Below are 27,105 nucleotides of genomic sequence, written 5' to 3' on the forward strand. Positions count from 1 at the left end.
CAAGGAGCACCTGTGCACCCCCCTCTGCCAGCTCCAGGGTGTTCATCATCAGTCTGGACTCTGACACTCCTCTGTGGGTCGAGTCACATCTGAGGGGCCATGGTGGGAACATGACAGCTCTGGACCAGAACAGGGCAGGGCCGGGCACCCAAAGGCTTTTAGAAAGGCTCTTTTGTAGCAGCCGTTATTATTACTGTATTACCCACCTGCCTGGTGTTCATTTGCACCTTCCTTCGTTGGTGGCTAAATTTGGCCTCACCTTCACCTTTACTCTCAAGCATGAGAGATGTGGCCATTTTAAATGGTCAGAGGCTTTCCACTGAGCCCTTTTTAATGTGACTTTTCCTGCCACACTTGTCTTCTGAGAAGTGGTCACACTGGGGCTTTATGGAAAGCGACTCTGAGTTGCCCAGCTTTAAAAGTAAGGAAAGGGAATGGTCTTGGTCAGGCATTGCTGTGTGGCAGGAAGTGGATGAGGGACTCTGTCTAGTTTTCTCCTGCAGTCTTACCACCATGCTGGGAGGCTGTCCACCTTCCGAAACACAGGCTCAGGGAGGTGGAGTACGTTGCTTGAGGTTATGTGACTGGGAAGTAAAGGGGACAGGATTTGAGATCAAGTCTTTCGGTATCCAAAGGCTGTGCTTTTTAACCAGCCCTGCATTTTTCAAACTCTAACCTTCTAAATACCTGATCAGCAGGAACTTAAGGCCCTTAAATAGAATGAACATTCCTGGGCCCACCCCAGAACCTCTGAATCCTGCCTTCTGGAGGCGCGGCCTGGGGCTGTGCATTGAACAAGGTTTACAGGTGTGGCTCATGGACACGCAGATGGATGGCTGGGAGCCACTCTGCACTCCAGACAGCTGATGGTAGCTCCAGCCCTGGCAGCCCCACAGCTGCCAGAGATGACTTTGCACACCATGTGTCCTGAAATCCTCAGCATGCCAGGGGAACTGGTCTTGGGGATGTTACACCCCACTGGGCTGGAGTGACAGGAAGTGGGAGCGTTGTCCTTGAATTACATTAGAGCCAAAGGGAACATGTGGGATTTTCTTCACGTCTCCCATTTTATAAATGAGAGAACTGATAACTCCGAGTATGTTCTGCCCAAGGACATACGTTCATGATAGAGCTGGCCCCGATGGCCAGGAACTCCCACTGCCTGCTACAAAGTAAATGTCACCCTTTGCCTTCCCATTGCTAAGATTATTTAAAAGAAGGGTTGGTTTTAATTAGAATAAACACAGTATTTTTCTTGCTGCAACAAGGCCTTCAAAGGGGAAAAAAAAATCTCAATACCCCAATTATGCCAAAGCATTCCCAGTCCCATCCAGGAGTAATTAAAAAATACAGCTGACGCTTGTTCTCTCACTTGTTTTTAAATGAATAGCTAAGTATCTGTCAAGATGATGAGCGCCCAGGCCTCTGACGGCCTCACGATCTCAATTTGCTCCTCTGAACTGCATCAGTGAGGATGGGGACGCTGTGGTTTTGAGCTCTGGGACACGTGACCGTCCGGGCACATGCATTCTCTGGTTGGTGGGGGACCTCTCCCTCCCTCCAGCACCAAGGTGTGGGACGGAAGGCCAGACTTCTCCTTTTGGCTCTTATGCCGATCCCTTGTGCCCCATGGGTGGAGGAGGTGGGTTTTTAGGCTGTACGGGGACTCTGCTTCCCAGCAGCACATGCATGGTATGGCAGGTTTTGAGGATCTTTGCATAGAACTAGCTTGGCTTTGTTGGGGGACATGTTCTGGTTGTATGCCACTTTTTAATTAGTTCATAGAACTTTTGTTTCCAAAGAATATCACCAGGGCTGGGGTATAGCTCAGTAGCAGAGCATTTACCTAGCATCTGTAAGGCCCTGGGTTCAGTCTCTAGCACCAGAAAATAAATTAAATGAATAAATAAATAAAACAAAAAAGGATGCCATGGATGGATCGAGATGTCATTTTACATATTGACAGCCTTCATTTGGTGACAGTTTTGCCGATTTTCTTTTTTTTTTTTTAAACCTCTATTTTATTTATTTATTTGTGGTGCTGAGTATCGAAACCAGTGCCTCACACATGCTAGGCAAGTGCTCTGCCACTGAGCCACAACCCCAGCCTTGTGCTTATTTTCAATGACTAAATATAAACATGTGTTTTTCTCATCCTGTCCCCAACATATATATTGTTTTACAGACAAAATCAAGGGCAAACTTAAAGAGGAAATAATCATAAAACTTATGATGCATTCGTAGTTCTTCACGTATACCTTTCAGTTTATAGCATGCTTTTTTGTACGTGGTGTTCCAGTCATCTTTTAATGCTTCCCTCATCCAAAAACCTTGTTGGCTTGAAACAACGCCAATCATTATGCTATCACTGGTGGTATCTGTGGATCAAGAATCTGGGAGGGGGCTCTGCAGGTGGTTCTGACCCAGAGCATCTTTCGAGGTTGCTGTCAAATGGTGGCCAGAGTGGCAGGGCAGAGGGCTGGCCTAGCATCAGTCTCTTTTCCCGTGGTCTCAGGACTTCTCCGTTCGATCTGTCTGCATCAGCTTCCTCAGATCATGGAGCCTCAGGGCAGTCAGACCCCTGATAACAACAGCTTTGAAACACTTCCGCACAAGCGTTCCCATGAATGAGGTGGACATGGCTTCACCTTTTCTGACCAGGTCTCAAAAGTCATACAACACAAGTGACTGAAGAAGTATAAAGGGGCGGGATCATGGATCTCGCTTCTGGATTGGTCAAATCAGTATTACATCATAGATAGCATGAAGAATGGAGGGGTAGGCGGACTTGTGGCCATCTGTGGAAAATAAAGCCTGGCACATGTGGTCACCTTCAGACATGAGCGGGGTAGGAGGTGTTAATGCCAGAGAGGTAGTTTGCAGTGTTGCTCAATTACTAAGTGGTAATTTGAATCCAGACTTTCAGCTCCTAACCTCTCCAGGTTGCCTGAAGGACATGGGAATGAAGAAAGTACCATTTATCTCCTTTGGATGACATTTGGTGGAAGCCCAGACTGGGAATTGGGATTGTCACTGGCTCTATCCTTATATCTCTTTCCAGTACTGAATGAGAGAAGTTGCACCTTTATTCTCTTCTACTGGTTCTTGGGGTGCAGTGGGGGAAGCCAGGCAGGGTGGACTAACAGGAGAGGTGTGCGTGGAGGAAGAGGGTGGGCAGGTGCCCCTTGGGACAGCAGCTACCCCCATCAGGTAAGGAATAGCCACTCAGATGAACAGAGGGTGTGTGATAGCCAAGCTGTAAGTTCTGAAGGTGATGTTGCTCAACACAGGACAGGTTCCACTGTGACCTTTCAGTAAAATATGAACCACTGTTATTAGTAATAGTTGGAGCATTAGAAGCCATGGGTGTGTTTCTATGGGTGCACATGTCCATAGTCACTATCTCAGTCTCATTTCATTCCCCTTTAAGGAACACTTCCTCCTGGGACTCAGAGGGCTAAGTACTTCTTCTGTCACCTGCCCAAGGTCACTGTGTGGTTCCAGAATGTCCCAACTCTGTGGCCTCACAGTCTGGGCCCTTGACCACTCTGCTACTGTCTGAGTTGTCTGTAGGAGCTGCGGTGGCCTTTTTTTGTGTTGAGTGGAACTCCTCAGTCATGCTTGTCAAAAGCACACAGGTGTGTGTTTGCTGTATGGAGCTCAGATCGAGGGGAAGCCCTGTTAACAGGGACCTACATCCTCTCTACCCTCCTACATGTGCCACCCTCAGCCAGGACCGAGGCGACTCAGCCCCCACGCAGCCCCCTCCCTGCAGAATATGGACAGAGTGTTGTTAGATCTTTCCCAGTGGGCTCTACCTCTCAGGGCCTAAAACATACTCTACCTTGCTGAGGAAGTTTTCTTGAAATAGTCTAATGGATAGTGTATGTGCTATGCTGACTTAGCTCTCCTGCCGATGTCAGGGTTGGCCCAGGTTTGGCCTTTGGCAGTGATAGGGACCTAGAACAGCCACCATTCCTGGAGATTTTATTCACAGACCCTTGGAGTAAGTCTGCCATACACTGGTCGTCACATGGCTTGGGTTTCTTATGAAAATTTAGCTGTTCTGTGTCCAGTGATACGTTTAAAGTAACTCTGGTCACTGCACAGCTTTACAAAGCAATCATTTACTGCAGGTCTGTTTCAGTTCTGGATTTTCCAGCACAGAGTTTTAAGTTCAGGCTCTCAGAGCTCACCTCCTATTTGCGTGGGCAGTTGCTAGGAGCATCCTGTTTTCCCAGGCTGCAGAGGACATGAGAGGTCAGGGTGGCTTTGGAGTGTGCCAAGGGCCCTCTAGGAAGGGGCCCCGGGGGTGGAGAGGACAGCAGGCAGGGGCAACCAGAGGAAAGGGGAGAACCAAATTGACCCTGATGGCAGGGTCTCTGCCCCAGGCGCTTCTCTCTCTGTTCCTGGGTCTTCACCATGTTGTGCAGAGTTCAGTAGAATGGCCCCTGAAGTCCACTGCTGGGTTTAAATCCAGGCCTCTTCCAAAGTGGGCGAGTGTAGCCAAATTGCCCAACACTCTGAACCCCCACTTCTCCTTTTATAAACACAGATAGTGATGATCATGTCTCCCTTGAAGGCTTAATGTGGCAATTGAACCAGATAGCATTGTAGGATGCCTGGCCCAGTGTCAGGTGTATGGTAATTGTGTAATAAGAATTAGCTGCTGTTATTATTGTTGACAGCTGAGAGATGGCAGTGGCGAACAGAGGTGGCCGTCTTTGTTAAATCAGTTACTTTTCTGCCATCCAGGAAGGTCCAGGCTCCAGCACCTGGTGCTGGGTCACTGCAGCAGCCAGGCTGTGCTGAGGCTGTGCGTGAGTGCGTGTGCACAGGCACGCGAGGAGCAGGGGCCTGCGGCCTACCCTTCCCCAGCACTGTCACATACTCAGGCTCTACCCTGACCTTTGAGCCCACTCTCCGTGGCCTTGAGGTGGCCTTGGGAGCAGATGCACAGCCAGGCGTGGGTCTGGGTTCCGGCTTGTTCACCAGAACCTGAGCTGTTTATGACTAATTGCTTTGTTTGTTCTGTAGGAGACACTTAATTTTTTCCCCGTGATTTACTCCTCTTTGTAATTAGGTGTAGTGATTAGAATCTTGTTCCTATTACAATGGAGTTTTCCTTTTAATTCATGCACATTCACCAGGCCTGTCTCCGTCTGTTCCATTGATTGTCCCCAATTGGCTTTTCCCAAGCTGTCATATAAATCACAGTTCAGGGGTGGCTTAGAGACTGATGTGAGTCCAAGGAATCAGAGCGAGCTGACTCGGAGTTTTGTTATATTCAGCTACCCAATAAAGATACATTCTTGGGGATGAAGTCTCAATAATTCAGAGCACGAGTTACTTTAATAACATTCTTTACTATATTTTCCCCACTTAATTCATTTTTCTTATTAAAGATGTTATTATGCACATGTGCACACACACACATACACATTTTGCTGAGGAAAGGTGGAAAATAAAAACCATAATGTTAACAAGGGGTAATTTGTTTTTTCTTCTTTTTGCCTACTGGTAGTTTCTGTTATGTACATGTAATGCATGTATTAAAGAACAAAATGTTTTGCAGACCTTCCTTTATGACAGATTAGGCACAGTACATTTGTCAACTAGCCCAAGGTCACTCTGCACACCAGCATGAGTCTGGGTCTCTAAAGTCTCAGAGCAATTGTTCGGCCCCCTGAGCTGCCCTTCATCAGTCAGTCAGTCAAAAAATAGTCATCGAGCCCTTGGTCTGGGGTCAGGGACAGAGGAGGCATGCCGTCCCGTTCCTGTTCACAGGTGCTAGTGGCTTGGGGAGAGAGGTTTTTATGGAAACTTTCTCTTCTGCTGACCATGGCTCTGACCGCTCAGATTCCCCACTTGGGCTTCTGCTTCCCAGATCATCTTCGTCATGACAGGCAAAGAGAGCTAATGCCAGGATGTTGTCCTTTATTCCTGCATTTTCCAGCACAGTCCCCTCTCCTCCCGGAGTCCCACTTCCAGCCTCCTTGTGGATAGCTCCCAGGGCTGTGGGCCCAGCCACTATGGCCTCACAAACATGAACTGTTCCCCTGGGAATCTCCTCATGGATTCCCTGTGGTCTGTCTTCTGTTTTCCCCACTGTGAGAGACAGAAGGTTGGACCAAAGCATGTTCCCCATGAGAGGGGCTGGAGGGAGTCAGTTGACGAGGGCACTGCACCAAGGGGAAGCATCTGTTGGGGGCAGAGAGACATAAGGCTGCCAGGTGGGGTCAGTCCAGCTTGCCTCAGGCTCTGTGTGCTTGGACATTTCCCTGTGGACAGTGGGGACATGGAAGGTTTGCAGTGGTATTCAGGAAGAGTAACTGGGCAGCACCTAGTGGGATCAATAGCAGTCAGTGATCTTGGAAGGAGGTCATCTCACATTAGGTTCAGACTAGGAAAAATGTAGAAAAAATAAGGAAAGGGTAGGTCAGGGTCACATCAAAGGAATAAATACAGCAGTTGTCCTTAATCCTTGAGGGATACCTTCCAGAGCCCCCCTCCACCAGTGATTGACTGAAATCACAGGTGCTTTTCCCTAACATGCACAAATTCAGTGCCTTTTCCATCTTAACTAAGCACTTTTCACACACCATAGCCATAACCTCAGCGTACGATTTTTTTCTTTCCTTATTAAGAACTTTTACCTTTTCAGTTAATGGCAACAGTCTATGACTTCTCTTGGGCATTTATGAATTGCCAGCATCACTGCTCTTGTACTTTGGGGCCATTGTTAAGTGACGTATGGGGTACTTGAACACAGCACCATGATACCACAACAGTCGTTCTGAAAACTGGGATGGCTACTAACAGGAGGGTAGCATATACAGTGTGGATATGCTAGATAAAGGGATGATTCACAACCTGGGTAGGATGGTGCTAGATTTCATCCTGCTATGTGGAATGGCTCTCAATTCAGAATTTAAGAATAACTATTTCTGGAATTTTCCATTCCTTATATTTGGACAAGGTTGACTGGGAAACTGAAACCATGGAAAGTGAAATTGCAGATGTGAAGAGACTATGAGGGTGTTAAGCTCTCAGCCCATGGGAGGTAGAGAAATGGGGTTGGGAAGGTGTGCAGGACACGCTGGCACTTAAGGTCCCAGGGCAGAGAAGTGAAGCTGGTGCTCTGGGGACAGGAATGGGAGGAGACCACAGAGAACCGTGTGGCTGCAGAAACTGTTCCTACATAGAGTAGGATTTAGAGAATGGGCGACAGCTGATAGGGCAGGGTAGATGACAACTTGGGAATCTGTGGGACAGGAGAAGAAAGGGGAGGCAAGAAAAGTTACAGAGAGGGGAGCAGAGCATCTGATGCTCAGAAACCCTGGGAGCAAAAGTGGGCATACTGGAGGCTTGGGATTTGGGGTAAGTGCTGAGTTTTGCTATTTAATATGAAAGGAGGGCGTGTCTAGACTTACCTGAGCAAATTAAAGAGGGAAGCTGCTACTCCCTAATATATTGATGTATCCTTTGCTTTCCCAAAGAACGCCTCACCAGAGTGGCTTAAACAGAAACTCACACAACTCTGTAGGATGCACACTACTTGGCAAGGGGAGGCAGAACCCAGAGAGGGTGAGATTTAAAGTAAAGGCTTTGTCAGGAGCTTTGGTCCGGTTGAGTGGCATCTTGGTTCGGGGTGGGGGTGTCATATATTTATGCAGGAGTTAATTTGCAAGTTAGGATGGTACAAGGGAACAAGGTGACGAGCATGTAGGACATATAAGCAGTTTCTCTGAAGCTCAGGGGCTGTAGATCTCTTTCTCTGTAACCGAAGAGAAACTTTAATGAGTTTTCCTTTGCAGTTGAAGCACAGTTTTATTCTATGGCTGAGACTTTTCTATATAAAGCAGCCCTCCTTTTTACCTCCTCTTCTTTGGCCACATCCCCCTTCCTACAGGCCCCCCTCCCTGCAGACTCTCTCTAAAATAGACTTTCATGCATGAGGAAGCATCATAATGTAATACGCGCCTTATCTGCACACTTACCCAGCAGGCATTTACCAAAGACAGTGGGCAAGCCTTAGATATCTCCAGGACGCCGAGGTTGGACATTTTCCTTTCAGACAGGCTCACCTGGGTCTGTCCGGGCAGGACCCTGGCAGGGCAATTAGCCACGATCAGAGCTTCAGTGCCCCAGTTCCGTCCCTTTGAAAGGCAGCCCTCGCCTCTCCTCTTGTTTCGTTAGTCCTGTGCTCGTCTCCCTCATGATAAACGCGTGAAGAGGAGTGTCTTAAGGACTCTGGAAAACCTGTGGGGTTATTACGGCTCATTTGGTAGATGAGAGGGATCTGTAATTTTCCGTTGTGTATTTGTATGCACAGAGATGTGATAAAGATGGCTTGTGGCCTCTTTCATTTTCCAGATGTCTCACGAGGGGGTAAACATTGCTTCTTTCTTTTGGTGGCGGGTCCTCTGCTTGGTTTGTCGCTGATGTTGTGCTCCCGGGAGTGTCGTGGCCCTTGCCCCTGAGAGCTGCCATTCTGCATTAGCGGTCTTCCCTGGCTTTCTGGGCGCCATGGAGAAGGCTACCCGTGGGGGAAGGTCATGCTCTGAGGAGGTCTGCCTCGTTTTCCAGAGCTCTTCGGACATCTGGATGTGCTCAGCCTGTTAGAATTCCCCACCTGTCGAGGGGGAAAAGCTTCCTCTGTCCTCTTTCACTTACAGGTTGTGGGGATAGCAAGGGTTAGACTGGGCATCTCAGGAAGGGAGGGGCCTAAATCTTCCGACAGCTAAAAAAGAAAAAAATACATGGAAATGGTGTGTGTGGGTTGGAGCCAGGGTGTCTGTAGGGTGATTTTTTCAAGCAATTTCAGGTTCAGCCCAGACTCACAAACCTCCCTGCTACTTGGTAAATACATCTTGGGGATGCTAATTTTGTTGTACATCGAGATGGTGAATGTAGTCTTGCAGTTATCTGGTATTAGACTGTAGACAATGTGTTCTTATCTCTCTCTTCCTTTTATTTCACCTTCAGGATTCTTTTATGATCATGTAGTCTTTCTCAGTTTGTCCGTGTAACTTGTGTGTGTGTGTGTGCGTGTGTGTGTGTGTGTGTGTGTCTGTGTCTGTGTCTGTGTCTGTGTCTGTCCCTCTTCCAGACCCCCATGATGACTGGAAATTTTAAGACAGGGCTTTTTCCTGCAAATGCAATGTATCCTCTTCAAAGTGGGAGGCTGTGTGCTTATTCCAAAGATTCTGCCTTTGCTCTGAGCGCTTTCAAAGCTTTCACTGTGAACTCATATTCAGACTCTGGCATTTTCTTCTGAATATCCTCACTGGTGATAAATCTTTGGCCTTTGAAAGTGGATGTAATTTTTGGAAACCACCACCAGCCTTAGCTCCAAATGACTTGTGGCCAAGATTGATTATGCTGTTTTTGGACCAAAATGCAGTACGACTATAAAATAATAAGACTAGTTGTCTTGCATGACTTAGGAATAGAGTAGAAGGGAATCCCCCCTCCCCAGCAAAAAAAAAAAAAAAAAAAAAAAAAAACGAAGCGAATAAAGACAGGGCCTTCCACAGTGATCTGTTTGAAGGAGACAGTGGCCACTTGGTGTCCATCTCACTGTGTTCCTAAAGCAACATGCCAGAGGTTGCATTGTATTTGATCTTTGCTGTCCTTCACACACAGGAACCCATGCTAGGTAAAGGGGCAGGGTGGTCTGTGGGTTAGTGGAGACCTACTGTGGAGCACGTTGAAAGCAGAAATTGCCCCTTCAGAACTGCTCTGCCTGTTGGCAGGAGCTGTTTGTGGGGGCACCAGAGGCCAGCATGAAGGACGGCCACCCTCAGTGTTTCATTGCCCATTCCCTCCCCTGTGGGCAGTTATTGGCCTGCAGCTCTGGGAAAGAAACTCCAGTGCCCTGAGACCATTCTGCACTGATGTGAGTCTGCCTTCCAGCCCCACCTCCAGGCCACACACTGTGACCACACTGCCCCATCCACTGCCCTCACCTGGCATGGACTTTTCCTGGACATCAGGTCCCACTGGATCCAGAATTTGGGATATCTGCATTAAAGTTCTGCTCCCGGGGGCAGGGGTGGACGACTCATTTGCTGCAGAATGGCTAACAAAGCAAAGACTCAAATGACAGGAACCTTACATGTCATTTTACAGTGATCAGTGCAGAATCCCCTGGGAGACTGAGGTCTGGGTCCTCACTGGGGCTTGAAAGGTTTGGTGCTGGCTCTAAAGACATCGGAGGCATCTCTTTTAGGGAGAGAAGGGATGCCATGCCAGAAGTGTGAAGTCCCTCTTTGGAAGACCTCCTCTGAAGCTTGTGGTCTCTCCCAGAAGTGATGTTCTAGCTCTGCCTGCCATCGATGAGGGGGAAACAGTGCACCCCCAGCACACAGATATGCCAATGAACTGGCAGGATGGTGGGGGCGGGGTGGGATAGGAGCCCAGAGCTGTCAGGCACCTCCTGTGGCAGCCAGTGTTCAGTAAGAGACCTGCACCTGCCTGGGTGAAATGCTGAAGGGATGCTTGCAGACGTAGCAGGGTCAGAGGCCACAGGGTTGTCGCCAGGACCCATTCATTAGAACATAGTTCTCAAGTGCTAAGTACAGTGCCATCTTCAGTGGAGCAGGCTCCTGGGTCCAGGTGAGAGAACCCCCTGAGTCAGAAAGGCCTGACTCACAGGGAAAGGGACAGGGATTCTCAGGAAGCCCTGCCTCTGTCTTCCCAGTCTGAGAGATGGCAAAGCACTGCTTCTCAGGGCTGTTGGTGATTAGTGAGCTGACATTGGAACGCTGCTTGGGAGTTGCATTGGCAGTGTTAAGTATTACTATTTCAGGTGGCAGTCTGAAAGTAACCTCGCCGAAGCATTCTGATAAGTAACTCAATGGGGCTAGCGAGGGGGAAATTTCAGCCGTCTGGAGAGGTTTTCTCTTAAATATTTTTCTCTCAAGCAGAAAGGAGGAGTAGGGTTCTGAAGGAGTGTTTGTCGCCTGCGTTGCCTGGCCCACAGAGGAAGGAGTAGTGTGGAGCCCTGGGCTGTGGGACTGGGTTGGGATGCCCTGTGTTCTTTTGCCTCCTCCTTAGATCTAGGCCCAAGGCTTTGCCAGCCTCCTGACTCCTTTGTCCCCACATGTGAACCCCCTTCCCAAGGTCATCTCTGCTTTCCCAGAACATTCCCATCCTTCAAGACAGGGTTCAACTCCTGAAGATTTTTGGTCAGAGGATGATTTCTCCATTCCAGAACCTCCTCTGCCACCATCAGTCACTGTTTTGATCCTTCAGCTTGAATATCTGCTTCAGCTGGTCTTTCCAGCTGGGTTAGGAGGCAGAGATGGTGTGTTGGTGAGAGGTGCTGCTCCTGCCTGTCCGTTGTCCATTCGTTCTTCAAATAGTGTTGCTTGTCGCGCCCCTTGCTCTGTCCCATGAAGCAGCCCTGTCTTCTCCTTCCTCAGGCTCAGTTCCATGGGAGTTGCAGCCTCTTGGGGGGTCGGTTTTATGCAGACCTCTTTGGGAGCTGGTGTGGATGGTGCAGAGTAGGGAGAAGGGCTGTGGGCATGGGGGGCCACGTTGGGAATGGTGGCCCCACCCCCAGGCAGCCCTCTTGTTTCTTCCTGTGCTGATATGCTTTTGGCTCCATGGTGTGGGGTCATAGGCTGTACTCCCTCACCCACTTCTTGGTCTCCTCCTGCCTTCTCCCAGAGGTGGGGTGGAAGTACACCCACCAGCAAGCAAACCGATGCTTCTGTCCTTGAGATCCCATTTAGACACTCTGGGGCATTGATCAACCTTGAGACTTTAGAGGATGTCACCATACCACTGTGTCCAGGGAGTGATGGAGCCATTTGTGCTTTCCCCCTGGGGAGTGTTCAAGCACCAGAAGCAGATTGACCAGCCTGGCACACAGATGGCCTTCTGCAGAAGTCAGTACTTCAGGTCCGTTATCCCAGAGGTCACTTCATTTTTAAATTGGTGATGATTGGGGGTCTAGGGACTGGTGTAGCAACCCAAAGGAGCTTGGTCCCTGGTGCTCTCACATCTTCTAGCCAACTCCTGTGGCTTACCTGTGAAAAGTCACGTGCAGTGTTCAGAGTACCACATCACACCTGAGGTCTGCTCAGGCATCTTGGCTCCAGAAATCTCTATATTCTCTTAGAAAATCCCCAGCCCGAGAGATTAAGAGGGAAAAATTACAGATCTGAGCAGCTGAGGAGCAATTTAATTAAAAAGAAAAGGAAATGTAAATGAATTAGCCCAAAGTCTTCTTGGGGCCCTTTCATTGGCAGGGGAGGACCCTGAGAGGAGCAGCTTAAGGTTTTCTTTTATTTATTTTTAAGTTCTGTTGTAATCAAACCCCTAGGCTTCTTGGGCGGAGGATTTCCCACACGGTCTGGCTTGTGGGAAGCATTTGTCTCTGTTAATCTATATGGGGAAGGGTAGTAAATCTACAGGAATGGGCTGCTGGCCCCTGTGCTATTTCACAGGGGTATTTAAAGTAACAGCACCTGACTGCTTACCAGCAACTCACGATTTTTCTGCTTCAGAAGGCAAAATATCTCATGAGTCGTACCACATATATAAATGATTTGAAGAATTAGGGTGCAGCAAATAGTACAGTTTGCAGCAAAGAACTGAGGACTTCATCAAGTTATAAAGTCAGCAGGCGGAGGGAAGGCGGGGGCGGGCCAGCAGGCACAGCTCAGGTATGCCATGTGGCCTGTCATCCTTGTTTAATTTCCTTTTTCCCTGGTCCCAATTTGAATTGCCAAAATATGTTAGATTGCAGTGCATTATTTCATTTGCCTGCTTTGTAATTCCTCTTTACCTCAAACAGATGAAAAACACGGCACTAAAGCAAATTGACAGCTCTTGAAATGAGAAAGATCTTTATCCTTCAGAGTGTTGATGTAGAAATAAATGAAAGAAAAACATGCTTGTTGGGTCTTGAAGCGGCTTGAATGGGTGCTTTTTTTTTATTTGTTTGTTTTTTAAGGGTAGATGTGGATTTTTCCTTCTCCCTCCCTTTTTCCCCTTTAGGGAGTTGTGTGGCTTGGGGATTAAGAAGGGGAGTTGGTTATTCTGTCAATACTCATTTGTAGAGATCTGGGTCATGATTTCTACATGAAGAGGAAGCCAGAGATTTCCACCCTAGGGGTCCACAGAATGAATGTGGGGTCCTGAGGTTGACTTCATGAGTTCAAAAGAAATCTATCAGGCACCTGGGATTTCCCCACCCCAAACCCCATGAAGACCAACTAAAAGGTCAGGTGTGCTTATTTTAGACAGTACCCCATCCCATCCTGTCCCAAATCACCCCCTTCCACCAAAAGCTTCCCTGACAACTACAGTGTGTTTTAACAAGTAACCTTCTGTACCTCAGTAGTCCTAAGCTAGTGAATTCAATTTGTTTGGTGTATAAAAATATTTCAAAACACAACATGCATTTTTGACTTAAGAAAAGTGGGAAAGCACTGGATTTGATGCTTTCTTCTCTCTGAATTTTTTTTTTTCTTTATCCTGCAAAATCTTAGTGAAAATCAAGCATTTATTAAGGACTTCTGTATTCTAGTAGGCGTTAGGTAGGGTGTGCAGGACCAGTCGTGAAGTCCCGAAGACTAGGGTGGTGGGGACTGCCAACCCAGAGGTTCATGTGACCCAATAACATGTGCCAGTGCCAAATACCAGAAACAGGTAAGACACACGTATCTTTCCACTCTCATACACATGAGCCTTGTTTGCCTACTCTATCCAAATCAACAGAAATTAGGGCATAATTGTTTGCATTGTAAACCGATCTGCCAGAGTTTCTTGAAATAATGAGCCCCCTTGTGGTTTCTTTTTATTATTATTGTACATTTTTATTTTTAAATAGTTTAGGACTCACAAGAGATTGTAAAAATAGTACAAAGGTCCCTGGCGTGCCTTTCACCCGGCTTCCCACGATGATACCACCGCCCAGATCCGTAGCACGCTGTTCAAACAGGAAACCAGTGTTGGTTCAGCCTCATGTCATCAGTTTTCAGAAGTACTTTGTAAGGGGTGGGGGCCACATGTGTGCGCACAATTCCTTGAAGTGTTCTTACATGTGGGTTCCAGGGAGCAGCATCACAGTCCGGGCACAGAACCGTCCCGTTGGCACCAGGACACACCTCGCATTTGCCTTGGTAGTCACACTGTCCCCACCTCTCCCCAGGCAGTCGCTGATCTGCTCTCCAGCACAATAATCTCGACATTTTGAGAATGCTGTAGAAATGGAATCATGCAGCATGTCGTGAGCCTTAGAGATTGACTTTTTTCGCTCGGCCTGCTTCCCTTGAGAACCTTCCAAGTTGTGTGCCAGTGGTCTGCTGCGTTTTTATTTTGAGGATTCTATTGTAGGGTGTACCCCTGTTTGTTTTCCCGTTCCTTGTGTGCTTCTAAAATACTTTTTATTTGCGGACGACTCATTGTAGCACAGTTCATAAAGCCAGGCACCCTGACGAGGTCAGACCTCACTCATCCATACTGATTTCGCTAAATTGGCACATGCGCTAATCAATACAAAGTCTGCGAATCCATTGTGCAGCCCTCTGCCTAGCAGATATTTGCTGAGCATCTGGGCCTGGGATATAAACTGGCAATAACACAGGGCGGTCGCTTCCTGCTGGTCAAATGCTTTCCTGTATGTGATGTCAATAATTTCTACTTGTCAAGGCTGAGGGGAAGGTAAATGATGATGATCTTTCTCATGCAAGTGGCAGTAGTGGGGTGGAATTTGAACCCAGGACCCCCCTAAGTTCCCTTTATCTCCCACTGTGGCTTTGCCCCAGCTGCAGAGTCACTTTGAGCCATTTTACTCCTCTGGAAAAGGAGTGGGCTGGGCTCCTCTGTCTTTTTGGTTCTCTCCGCCTCAGAGATTTTATGATCCTCTCTGAACAAGAAGTAACTTTGCCAAGTGCCTAAATCCTCCGCCTGTAGCTGCACTTGAACTTTGTTCTCAGCAGCATTGTGTTAGACGCTATTTGAGGATGCTTGGGGAATTTAAAAGTAACAAGCTAGAACGCCTTTTAAAAATACTCTTGCCGGCCTGAGTTTCCTTCATTTTGCTAATTTTTGACAAGGTCTTTGGGTCAGGACTAGCACTGAGCAATCCAGTGAGTCTTTGGCCCAGGACTCTGGGGATGACTTTAGGGACAAGGGGTCCAGGAAGATTGGCCATCAGGCACCCAAAGGGAATGAACAGGAGCTAATTTGGGCACCATTAAAGCCCTACAGAGAGGCCTTTGGGACTGGTGGGGTGGGAGCCTGGTACTATACAGTTCACAGAATTCTTCCTCATGCCAAAATTGGGCTGTGGAACAGAGGCAGCTACTATTTTTGGGTATGTAAGTGCTACTTCTGCTGAATTGGGCCTGAGCAGCTTGGGGCAGTGAAGCCGAGGTGCTTTGAGTCTTTGAAACTCTAGAAAAGGCCCCCCAGGACCCCTGGAGAAGGGATTCCTATGCTGGGTGGGAAATGGAGGGCTGACCTCTAGGTCACTTGTAACTCTGAGTCTCTGATTCTGAGGTGGATGCAACTTGCTCTCTCCTCTAGTTACTGACATCCACCCCAAGACCCAGCTGAGTTAATCAGAATCACAGACTGGTCTTGGGAGGCCTGTGGCATGTCACCTCCCCCTCCCTCAGTGCAGTCACGGCAGGTAGTGGCTCTGGAATCTGATGGACCAGAGCCTGCCTCCCATCTGGGTGGCAGAAAGGGACGGTGGGGAATAGGGAGGCATTGGGGGCGTGATGTGGAGGTGTCGGGAACCCACATGTTTTTTTCATCTCTGCTTTGCAGCCAGCTCTGTTGGGCAGACAGAAAAGCCCCGTGGAGTCTAGTTTAGTGGATAAATGTGTCACCTTGGCTAAGTGCTCCCTCTCCTTAGGCTTTCATCCTCACCAGCTAGTCTGTTAGAGAGTGGAGCAGAAGGATGTCTGAGCCCTGCATTGGAGACTCATGCACTCAGAAGTTCCCTGCCTCCGGGGTCCTAGCCTTTCTGAGATGCAGACAAGCCCTCCGCCCCATCATCAAGTCATGTAATTTACTCTCCCTGTTTTGCAGGCAGAAAGAAGCGGCCAATGGCCTGAGGGACAGAAATTGGAATTGGGACCTAGACTTTCCAAGCCTTCAAAACTCCTTTCTCCTCCCCTCCCCCCCGCCCGAGCGGATGGCTGCAGCCACGCTTGTCACCGTCCGAGATTGCATTGGCCACAGGAGATGTGGATGATTTTTCCATTTGGTCCTGATGTTTATTTCATGCCCATCAATATCAGCCCGTATTAGGACAGATGAGGTGGTTATTTACAGGCTGTGCATTTTCACACTTGGTAATTATAAACCCTTCCCCTGTTCGGTCAGAGTCGTGGAGATCCATTTTGGCAATTAGCAGTTTAGTATTTGTTTAATGGGAATGCAGGAGAGTGTTACGGCACATCAGTGCTCTCCTAATGATTTGTCTCTCTCCTCTGGAGCTGGCAGGTTTGGGCCTTTTTCACGGTAGGTGAGGCCTGATGGGGAGAGGTGGGAGAGGGGGAGAAGGGAGCATTAGGCAGCCTGCCTGCCACTCCCCTCCCCAGAGCACACGTCCATGCGTGCACGCACACACGCAAGCAAGCAAGCACTCAAAACCAGTGCTGCAAATGGGCCCTGGATTTCCAGAGCACAGCAGCCGCCACTCGAAGGAGCCTCACACACAAGAGGCCGTTAGGCCAGATGCCATTTCCGTGTGGCAGCTGTCAGCCTGCCGGATCCAACTGCTTCTCCTCAAACAGCTCATGCCTGGACTCTCCGTGTCCCTCTCCACTACCTCCCTTCCTTTGCCTCCTCCTCTCCAAGCCTCAGCTCTCATAACCCCAGGGAGAGCCTCCTGCCATCCTGCTGGCTGCTGCTGGGACCCCAGGCTTTGTCTGCACAGGTAACGTGGAGCTTCTGCCCCAGCCATACATACGTCACACAAGCAGACTGTTACTCGTGTCTTCTGGGATTGCTCCCCCAAAATCATGCTAATCCTGTTAGTGGCTGTCCCTTGGTGTGACCTATTTGCAGTGAGAAAACACACTGCATTGGGTATGGCTCCCAGCTTAACTACGTGGGGAATGTGTGTGTGTGTGTCTGTGTGCACGCATGTGTGTACCCTGCTCAGTGAGGGGATTGCCTGGTGGGGCAGTGAATTGGGCCAGCATCTGTTCTGATGAGCACATTCTAAGTACTACTGCTACTACCTAAACCCTCCTCCCAACTGCGATGGGAGACACTGCATTCCTGGTCTCCCTGCACAATGTAACCTGTCATGGGCTAAGTCCTGGACTGTGGCCCAGAGGCCCCCTACCAGGGCCAGCTCTGCTGTCAGTTTGCCCTGTGATCTCTAGCTTAAAGTCTGCGCATCTAAGCGAAAGAGAACCCTGCATCCTCCTCTTCCTTTACCTCTTCATTCATCCCCAGCTCCTCTGAGCCTGCCAGGGCGGTATACACTGGTCTCTTGAGGTGACCTGATCATGTCTCTTAACTTTCTTGCAGAGTTTTAAGGCAGTGTTTGTTGGTTCATCCAGCACAGTGGCCCTACACTAAGCCCTAGGGATTTAAAAACTAGAACACAATAAAGGGGGTCTAGCAGGAAATAAAGGGATGAATCCGGTTTTATATGCTGGCTCCAGAATTTACCACGCGTGTGATCCTGGGGAAGTCACTTAATCTCAAAGAGCTACAATTTCCTCACCTATAAAATGGGTATGATAATATCTACCTCAGAGCTCCTGGAAGAATTAAGTGAGCTTTGCAAATTGCTTATTAAGCTGCAGTAAAACGGTAGCTATTACAGTAATCATTATTTTTTGGGTGGGTAGACATTTCATAACCTAGAGTCTGATAGATAAGCGTGCAGTCCGGATCCCCAAGCAGGAGCCTCTTGCCTTAGGTAGGTAACCGCCTAAATCTCCAGGGTGGGGTTTTCTGGAGACTTCTTACCCCCCAGTCCCTGTAGGCAGCTGTCCCTTTGTTAACTGCCCTCTGATAAACACTGGCATTTGGTTTTATTGAAGTTGAATGGAATGACCCACAGGAATTAAAAAGAAATAAATAAAAGTAGGGAAAAATAGGGTTAATAAAGCAGGGTCTTTCTAATGGGTAATAGAATATTCTGGTCATAGTAAGGCCTGGAAGGCTTCTGTGAAGAGTGTAGGAAATGTACTTGATGCCACTGAACTGGAGACGAAAGAAGTGGTTAAAGTGGTAAATTTTATGTCATATGTATTTTTACCATAATTAAAAAAAAAAAAAATTAGGGGCTGGGGTTGTGGCTTTGTGGTAGAGTGTTCACCTAGCACGTGTGAGGCACTGAGCTCAGTCATCAGCACCCCATAAAAATAAATAAAGTAAAGGTATTGTGTCCATCTAAAACTAGAAATATTTGAAAAATTAGGAGAGAGCAAGCAGGCTCTGTCTCAGTCGAAGCACAGGCATGAATTAAAATAAACCCATGGTGGCAGGGGAGGGACCAGTTGTTTGACTTCTGAAATGAGGGGGTACTATGTGGCAGCAGCATTCAGGACAGGCTCCATGGGTACCTCCATTGCTGAAATCTTCCAGGAACGAATGCACAGAGCAAGGGTACTAGAAAATCTTGCCAGCCTGCCACCAGGAAGTGACAGGGTCCCAGGATGGGGCAGGAAAGCAGGTGCTGCAGGGTGAGACTCAGATTCAGAAGGTGAGCGTGAGTCCTGGACCTGGCCCCTGCCAGCTCTGGGACCACCAGTGGGGGGACTGAGGTTGAGAACAGATGATGATTCCTGCCTCATAGGGCTGTTTTGAGGACCAGAGTTGTAGTAATCTCCATGGAAATACTGGTGGTAGAGAGGTTAGGTTTTTTTAAAAGTCCTGTGTTTCTTTGTTGGTCCTTCTGACCTATGTCCAGGACAGAAGTCTGGCTTTCTTGTACTAAGATCAAGACAAAGTCAGGAGAGCCCTAAGAAAGCAGTAGGATGTATGGAGCCCACCTGATCCTGACCCAGCAGGGAATAGATATCCCTCCTCTAGACAGCCGATTAGTACCTGTCTGTTTATTTTGGGCCCATCTGCACACACAGACTGTGATTAAGGCTCAACTCAACTGTACCTGGCCATCTAGAACAGCAGTTCTCTACCTAAGCACCACCCTGGATCACTTAGAAACTGCTAATTTACCAGGCCAGGGTGGCCCCAGCAGCAGGCATTGCAGAAGCTCTTCAGTTGCCTTTGGGGTGCCCTCCAGGTTGAAAATCAGAGGTTTCAGTATGAAATAATGGGATTTTCCAGGCTGTTCCTCCTTCGCCCATTCTTTTTTGAACCCCTCTTTTTATGAAGCTGGGACATACTGAAAAGTCGTATTTTAATACACTAGACACCATTATTGAGCTTTCTGGCCAGCACTGATTTTTCCCTGTGTCCAGGCTGGCCAGGGAGAAGTGGTGAGCAGTTCCTTTCCATGTTCTGAAATAACCAGGGACCCATGGCCGCTGTCGCCTCTTAGGCTCCAGCACCTGTGTCCCGGGCAGTCCCACCACATCAAACAGGTCTCTGCTGTGCGGCTTTAGTGCCTTGAGTTTATGGAGCATAATAAGGCCTGTAAACCCTACGCACCATAATATCATGGTCTTGCATTTGAGGGTGTTTATTTAAACTAACACTTGAAGCGTTTGAGTGGGAGCAGGAAGAGAAATTCAAGGACATTTGTTGTGGGGGAGTTGGAAGAGCCGGGTTTCTCCTCTTCTCATTCCCCTCCCTCCTTGCATTTGGCCAGATGATTTAAGAATCATTTGAAGTGCCATTTCCTGCTTTGTTCTTGATATGTGTGCTGTGTGGGTGGGTGTGTGGATCCCGGGAGGAGTAGGAAATTTCATAGGGCGTGTGTTGACCACAGCAAAGCTCTGGAACAAGCTCACAGAACAGAGTTTGCAAAGGACCAGTGGGGAATTCGACGCTCCCAGATATTCTTCCAGCAGTCCTGCAACCCATGTTTGCATTCTAGGCAGAGTCCTTACTCATGGGTCTTAGGAACCATCTTGTACAATTCCCTGCTTTCACAGATGGGACCTAAGGACAAAGAAGGGAGAGGTTTATCCTCTGTTTGATGCAGGCATAACTGGAATTGAAACCTCCGTGCAGCGCTGCCTGCCCCGCTGGCAGCCCCAGCACCCGCTGAGCCTTTACCAGCAGCTCTTCTTTTTTGCACATCTCCTGGGAACAGGTTTTCTGTGTCTCCACATCACTCACCTACCCTGTATTTGTGGAGCCCAAACTGCACAAACCTGAAGAAGCAGTATTCTGAGGGACACGTTCTCAGGTCATATCCTATGGCCAGTGAACTGGACAGATAGAATTTTTGACCTCCCTTCATAAGAGTGTCTTTGCATTGTTACTTTAAATGTTTCCTCCTCAGCAGGCCTGAAGTCTAACCTGTGGACATGGTCAACACCATCTGGCTACTTCTAGAATCCCCCAGCAAGAATGTCTGGTTCACAGTAAATCTTTTGACTCATTCAAAAGCGGGTTTGCTCATTCATTAAATGAATTATGATGAGAGAGGCATCACCCGTGGACTTGAGTGCTAATTATTGCTGATTTTTCATGGTGCTCATTTAGGGAGGAACAAGTTGCCAGTTTCCCTTGGTGTTTCCAGGATCTCGGTCTCCATCCTTGCTGCCAGGGTGAGATTTGGAAGAGGCCCCTCCACATTTTCCTCTGTACAATTCATCCACATCCCCCCCGCCCCACCCTGTTACGTATCATCATCCACCCTAATACCTGGGTCCCATTTGGAATGAGTTCCATGTGGAATATGGAACCTGATTCTTTATTATCCAGTCCACATTCAGCACTCCTTCTCTTTCCTTGCTTGGTTTACTCTCTAGTATTATTCCAGACAGTCTGTGTATCTTCTGAATGTAAGGGGTATTTTGTTTTGATTAAAGAATAGGGACCATGCAGCCGTGCATGATGGGGCATGCCAGTAATTGCAGGCATATTCAGGAAGCTGAGGCAGGAGATCACAAGCTCAAGGCCAGCTTGGGCCACTTATCAAGATGCTGCCTTAAAATATGAAAAGGACTAGAGACATAGCTCAGTAGTAGAGCACCCTTGGGTTTATTCCCAGTACTAAACAAAAAACAAAAACAAAAACAAATCCCAAACAGGAACCACATGTATAATTTACTTGTTGCCACAAGAATGCGTGTAACATGGGGATGGGGTTGCAGCTCAGTGGTAGAGCGCTTGCCTCACGTGTGAGGCACTGGGTTTGATCCTCAGCACCACATAAAAATAAATAAATAAAATAAAGGTATTGTGTTCATTTACAACTAAAAATTTAAAAATTTTTTCACAAATGGGGTACAACTTTTCTCTAGTCATACAGGAGGTAGAGTCACGCCATTTGTGTAACCATACATTTACATAGGGTAATGATGTTTGTCTCGTTCTAGTATCTTTCCTTCCCCCACCCCTCCCCACTCCTCATTTTCCTCTATACAATTCATCCTTCCTCCATTTTTGCCTCCCCTTCCCCGCCCCACCCTGTTATGTATCATTATCCACTTATCAGAGAAATCACTCGGCCTTTGGTTTTTTGGGATTGGCTTATCTCACTTAGCATGATATCCTCCAACTCCATCCATTTACCTGCAAATGCCATAATTTTATTCTTCTTTATGGCTAATACTATTCCATTATGTATATATACCACAGTTTATTTATCCATTCATCAATTGAAGGGCATCAAGGTTGGTTCCACTATCTGGCTATTGTGAATTGAGCTGCTATGAACATTGATGTGGCTGTATCTCTGTAGTATGCTGATTTTAAGTCCTTTGGGTATAAACCGAGGAGTGGGATAGCTGGGTCAAAAGGTGGGTCCATTCCAAGTTTTCTGAGAAATCTCCATACTGCTTTCCAGAGTGGCTGCACCAATTTGCAACCCCACCAGCAATGTATGAGTGTGCCTTTTCCCCCACATCCTCACCAACACCTGTTGTTGCTTGTATTCTTGATAATAGCCATTCTAATTGGGAGTGAGATGACATCTTAGGGTTGCTTTGATTTGCATTTCTCTTATTACATTTTTTTTAACACAATGCATGTAACAAATCATAGAACCTTGGCAGACAATAACTTCATGTCACATGTTTGGAGGATGATACGAAGCAGCTCTGCTGATCTGGGCTAGCCTCACTCACATGTTTTGGGGTGACTGGCTGTCAGCCGATCTAGATTGGCCTCAGTTGGGCACCTGGCAAACTTGGCCTGCCTGGTCAAGTCCTTCTCATGGTAATGACAGAGGTGCAAGAGAAAAAAGCAGACGTGCAGAATCTCTCAAGGGCAGATCCCCAACAGGCATACCATTCTCTCCACTTCATTGGCCAACACAAGTGAAGTCCAGATTCAAGGGACGGGGAGATAGACTACCTCCTCTTTGGAGAAAGGAACAGCAAAATTACCGACTAAAGGGTATGGGGCCCTTGATGCTTGTCTACCATAGAACTATGTAATTTGCCTCTTATTTGTATTTAGGCTGAAGCTTTGCAAGTAGTGAATTCCTAATGAGTATAGGTTGCATAAAAGTAAATAAAGTTGCCATTAGCTACAATTTCTAATCAAGATTGGGTTGACTGCATGATGTACACATTAGCAGGAGTGTATCTGCTAGAAGCAAAGTTTATATAACATCCAAGCCGAATCTGAATTTTTCCAACTTTGGGTGCCTTGAGTCGCTTGGTTGCCACTAAGTAATTCCTCTTCTTGTTGTCTTTCCCCTACTTTAAGAGTGTAGCAATTTTAAATGTCCAGAAAAGGGGAATAACAAGAGGGAACTGCGGCCAGCCACACTGAAATGGACCCTCTCAAGGAGAGATTTTGTTCCATGTGTTGGACGTGGGTATATGTTAGAAGAAGCAGCAACCTCTGTCCAGTGTTTTTCTTACCCCTCAGAAGTGTGCACTGGAATGTGGGGCCCATGGACCAGCAGCTGCAGCAGCAGCAGCACTTGGGAACTTGTCAGAACTGCAGATATCACTGAATCAGGCTCTCTGGAGGGGGGTCCAGGAGGTGGCTTCACAAAGCCTGGGGTGACTTTGATGTAGATGAGGTTTGACAAACCCTGGCCAAGCCCTATTGGCCCTGGAGACCATAGCACAGCATAGTCCTGACTTGGCCTTAGCCAGAAATACAGGCACAGGACCTTTCGTCAGGACAAAGCCCAGAAGGGTCCCAGGGGGTGTCCCATTCCTAACTACTGCACCTTGTTTTTTCATTCATGAAGATACGCCACTGAGGACATCAGGGCTCATGGTAAACCTGCCTTTGGCTATTACCAGGCACATCTCAAGGTTGAAGTAAGCTTCTTCCCAAACACGCTAGGCTCATGCAAGGGCATGAGACAAAGCAAACTGAGGTTCAGACACCTCCTGTCCCCTCTCCCTCAGGGGACCCACAAGACCACGAGGCCTGCAGGTGCCCGCATGTGGTACATAGACGTCTGTAAAGCACATGAAGGCATTGTCAACATTGAGTAAATGGCAGTGTGAGTCCTAAGGATGAGGGTGGTATCCCTTGAGGACTATTTAACAAGGTTAATGGTATTTTCTACCCACGTCAGAAAAACTCCTGTTTGCAGCCCTCAGCTCTTTTGTGAAGTTCCAGCCCTGAATGAGGCCTGGCCTGTGCCTTGGTGTTGACTCCACATGCCGCCTCATCTTCCTGGGTCTCGTGTGCACATGTGTGCGTGAGATAGAAAGACCGAGGTTACCAGCTTGCTGGCTCCGGGGTTGATACTGGTTACCTCAGCCGTGCCCCGTACTTCCCCTTGATGGAGACTCACACAAGCCACTTCTGTTTGATTCACATAGAACCGTGAGAAACAGCCCCATATGTGAGGCCGTGTTTTTCATTCTATTCAGTCTTTGTATATTCAAATTCTCCTAGTTTCAGCTCTTGCTGTTCTGCCAGATTTCCATCGCATTGATGGCTTCTCTGAATTAATAAGTGTTTTGCAACCACTGAAAAGTTTTCTCCCCCCCAAGCACTGGGACTTATCCATATTGATTTTTTTTTCTTTCTCTTTCCTCTCTAGCCACTTTCTTAGATGTTGTGTTTTGTAAAGTGTTAATAGAATTTTTCTTTCACCCTGACACTATCTGTTGAGGAGGTCTTTGCGAGCCCTCGTTGTACAGCTGGACTACAGAGGAGGGAGCTCTATTCTTTACGACAACAGTTGCCCCCAAAACAGCCCCCATCCTCCTCCACTCTCACCAGGGTGGAGGGAACGTTGGGGAGCTGAATAAGAAAACATCCAAACTTAGCAAGGAGAGGAGGGTGCCAGTTACGCCCTGTTGAAAGAGAGTTTTGGAAATACATTTTTTTTTCATTCAAAATATTTATTTCCTAAGGGTATCTGAGTCGCAGTACCAAAAACATGGCCAACACAGAAGCGGGGCTGTTTTCCTTCCCGTTAGGCATTTTCAGCTCAAAATAAGGATTTGGCAAACATCTCAGCAAACTGTGGAGATGGGTGTGAAACAGATGTCACATTTACCTGCCCGACCCTCAGCAGGCCCCTGGCCTCCCCGCACCCCAGGTGTTGGAATTCACTCCGCATCCCAGGGACTGAGCCTGAGATGTCATATGCTGAAGTGCGACTCACAGACACACCCGTTGATCTTACAGGGCTTTTGCTGGAGTGGTGCCTGGGAGGCAGGATGACTGTGGTGTGTTATGACCTCAGCAGGGCCTGGGGGACTTCTCAAGCCTCCCTGGGATGGGCTTCCAGGAGGGGAAAGGGAAGCAACCCCTGTTCTTGTGATCCCCAAATTAGCGTTACCTACTCCTGTCAGCTGGTGTCTGAGGGAGGGCAGCCCCCCACCAGAGGAGTCGCCAAGAGGGCAAGGCCATCCTCCCAGCCGCTGACTTCAGGAGTGGGGACCAGGGGGGGAAGGTCCCAGAAGCCTGTTTGTTCAGGCTCGGTTGCTTAGCAACAGAAGGGGACCCTGCCTCCAGAAGGGATTCTTAAACTCACCAGTCCCTTCAAGGTTGTTGACTGGTTTGCCTACCTGCTCTTCCATTCTTGCCTGGACTTTGCTCTTCCCTCTGTTTTAACTGATGGCATAGAAAAGTAGATTTGATTAGCCTGGAGGCACCATTTTAAGCCTTATTTTATAGCTTCGCCCAGTGTCCTCTCCTGGGCTGGAGATTGCAGACTGGCAGGAGTGAGCAGTGAATGGCCTGTGATTCCTTTTCCCAGCTGGCTTAGCTCAGGCCCCCAGGCTCATTTGTGAGCCTTTGAGCACAAATCAACTGCTCAGTTCTTCCCTGGCTGAAACTGCTCCAGGGACAGAGCCCTTGGGCAATAGTTTTGTCCACCCCCAACCACTCGGGTTGGGTTGTTTCCGTTGCCAGCCACGAACACAAAATGAAGAGAGCACAGCGCTTACCTGGTCAGACCAGTTGCTCCCACAGTGAGTAGCCGGTTGGTTAGAACAGCGACCTGGGTGCTACAGATGTGTCTTCTGAAATAAAGGACTGGGCATGAACAAAAGGAATGGATTTCATCGCCAGATCTGGTTCTTGAAGGAGGAGTTTCTTAGATTTACATGGGAGTTGAGTGTGGATCCTGAAATCTTCCTACTAGAAGTATCCCAAATGGTTACAGGATGTGTGGGAAAGGAGTCAGAGGATGCCTTTGTAGCTCCTCGGTGTTTTTTAAAAGATTCCAGCATCGATGTATTAATTTGCTAAAGCTGCTGTAACAAACCACAGAAATTTGTTTTCTGACAATTCTGGAAGTGAAAAGCCCAACTTTGAGATGTGGCAGGGTTGGTCTCTTCTGAGGCCTCTTTCCTTGGCTTGGAAGGGGACCTTCTTTTCCCACTGTTCACGTGGCCTTCCTTCTGGCGTGTGCCTGTGTCTTCATCGCCTCGTCTTGTGAGAACACCAGTCATGTTGGATCAGGACCCACCCTAATGGCCTCATTTTAACCTAATTACTTCTTTAAAGACCCAGTCTCCAAATATAACCTTATATACAGTACTGAGTGTTAGGACTTCAATATGTGAATTTGGGAGGATATAGTTCATCCCATAACAATCCAGATGTTTAAGTTTTATTGTTTATAATGGGAAACAATTTAAATATCTGTCAGAAGGGAAATAAGTAAGCGGTGGCTTCTTGCTTCATTAAATGCTATAAAAAGATCAAGATGGTATTTACAATGTAGTGACTTGGGAATTGTTTGTAATATTTTAATGTTACTAGTAAGAAAATGCACATACACACACACACTCACACACACACACATATAATAAAACTAGGACAAAAATTCCGCATACTAGATTTTTTTTTTAAGCAAACACTAAAGGACAATATACCATATGTTAGCTGTAGCTGTGCTGAGTAGTAAAATCAGCAGTATTTTTTCTTTTTATTTCTTGGTATGTTCAAATATTATTTAATGAGCAACTATTATTTCTATAGTGGAAACTGCTTCTCCCACCAACACCCAACATAAATATATATACTTCTTGAAAATTCCTAAAGCAGCCTCTTTTCTGTGTTTTGCAGGTGGAGGATGCAATGCTGATGTTTGATAAAACCACCAACAGGCACAGAGGTAAGATGACCCCAGCATGTGAAGCGTGCCCCCTCACCTTCTCCTGGCCTTCGCCTCTTCTCACCCCTAGTCCCACTGACAAAAGATACAGGGAAGAGTTCAGAATGAAGCAGGTAGAGGTGACCGTCTTTGAGGATCAGTATTCACTGAGGGCCACCAAAGCACAAAGAAACCATAGAGTGGACAGCAAAGCCCCCTTCTCTCTTGGCACGGGAACCATGGTTGAATTACAGAGCCAGGCCAGCACATGCCATCAGATACACCTTTCTGATCCTGACTTTCTTAAATCCCTTGCTAGCTTCAGCAGTAAGTGATCCGAGTGGAAATTATTCATAGCAATTACTCAATTGAGTTCTCAATTTGCATTGAAGGAGGTGGTTTAGAAGCAGACTGTCAATCTAGAGAGAGAATGAGAAGCCTTGCCTTGGGTTTGTTCGCTGTGTACAGCGATTACAGATGTGGAGGTGCTCCGTGGTGCCTTG

General features: G+C 47.6%; 1 protein-coding gene across 5 annotated transcripts in view; it reads left to right on the plus strand.

The window, feature by feature from the left end:
• The window catches only part of MSI2 (musashi RNA binding protein 2), a 371,748-nt gene that overhangs the window by 214,486 nt on the left and 130,157 nt on the right, over nt 1–27,105 (plus strand). For all 5 annotated transcript variants that reach the window (XM_079131458.1, XM_079131459.1, XM_079131462.1 and 2 more), the window contains exon 7: nt 26,575–26,623. In XM_079131458.1, coding sequence (XP_078987584.1) covers nt 26,575–26,623 — 49 coding nt within the window. The remainder of the gene's footprint in view (nt 1–26,574; nt 26,624–27,105) is intronic.

The sequence above is a fragment of the Sciurus vulgaris genome (assembly GCF_902686455.1).
Source record: "Sciurus vulgaris genome assembly, chromosome: 3".
Lineage (NCBI taxonomy): Eukaryota > Metazoa > Chordata > Mammalia > Rodentia > Sciuridae > Sciurus > Sciurus vulgaris.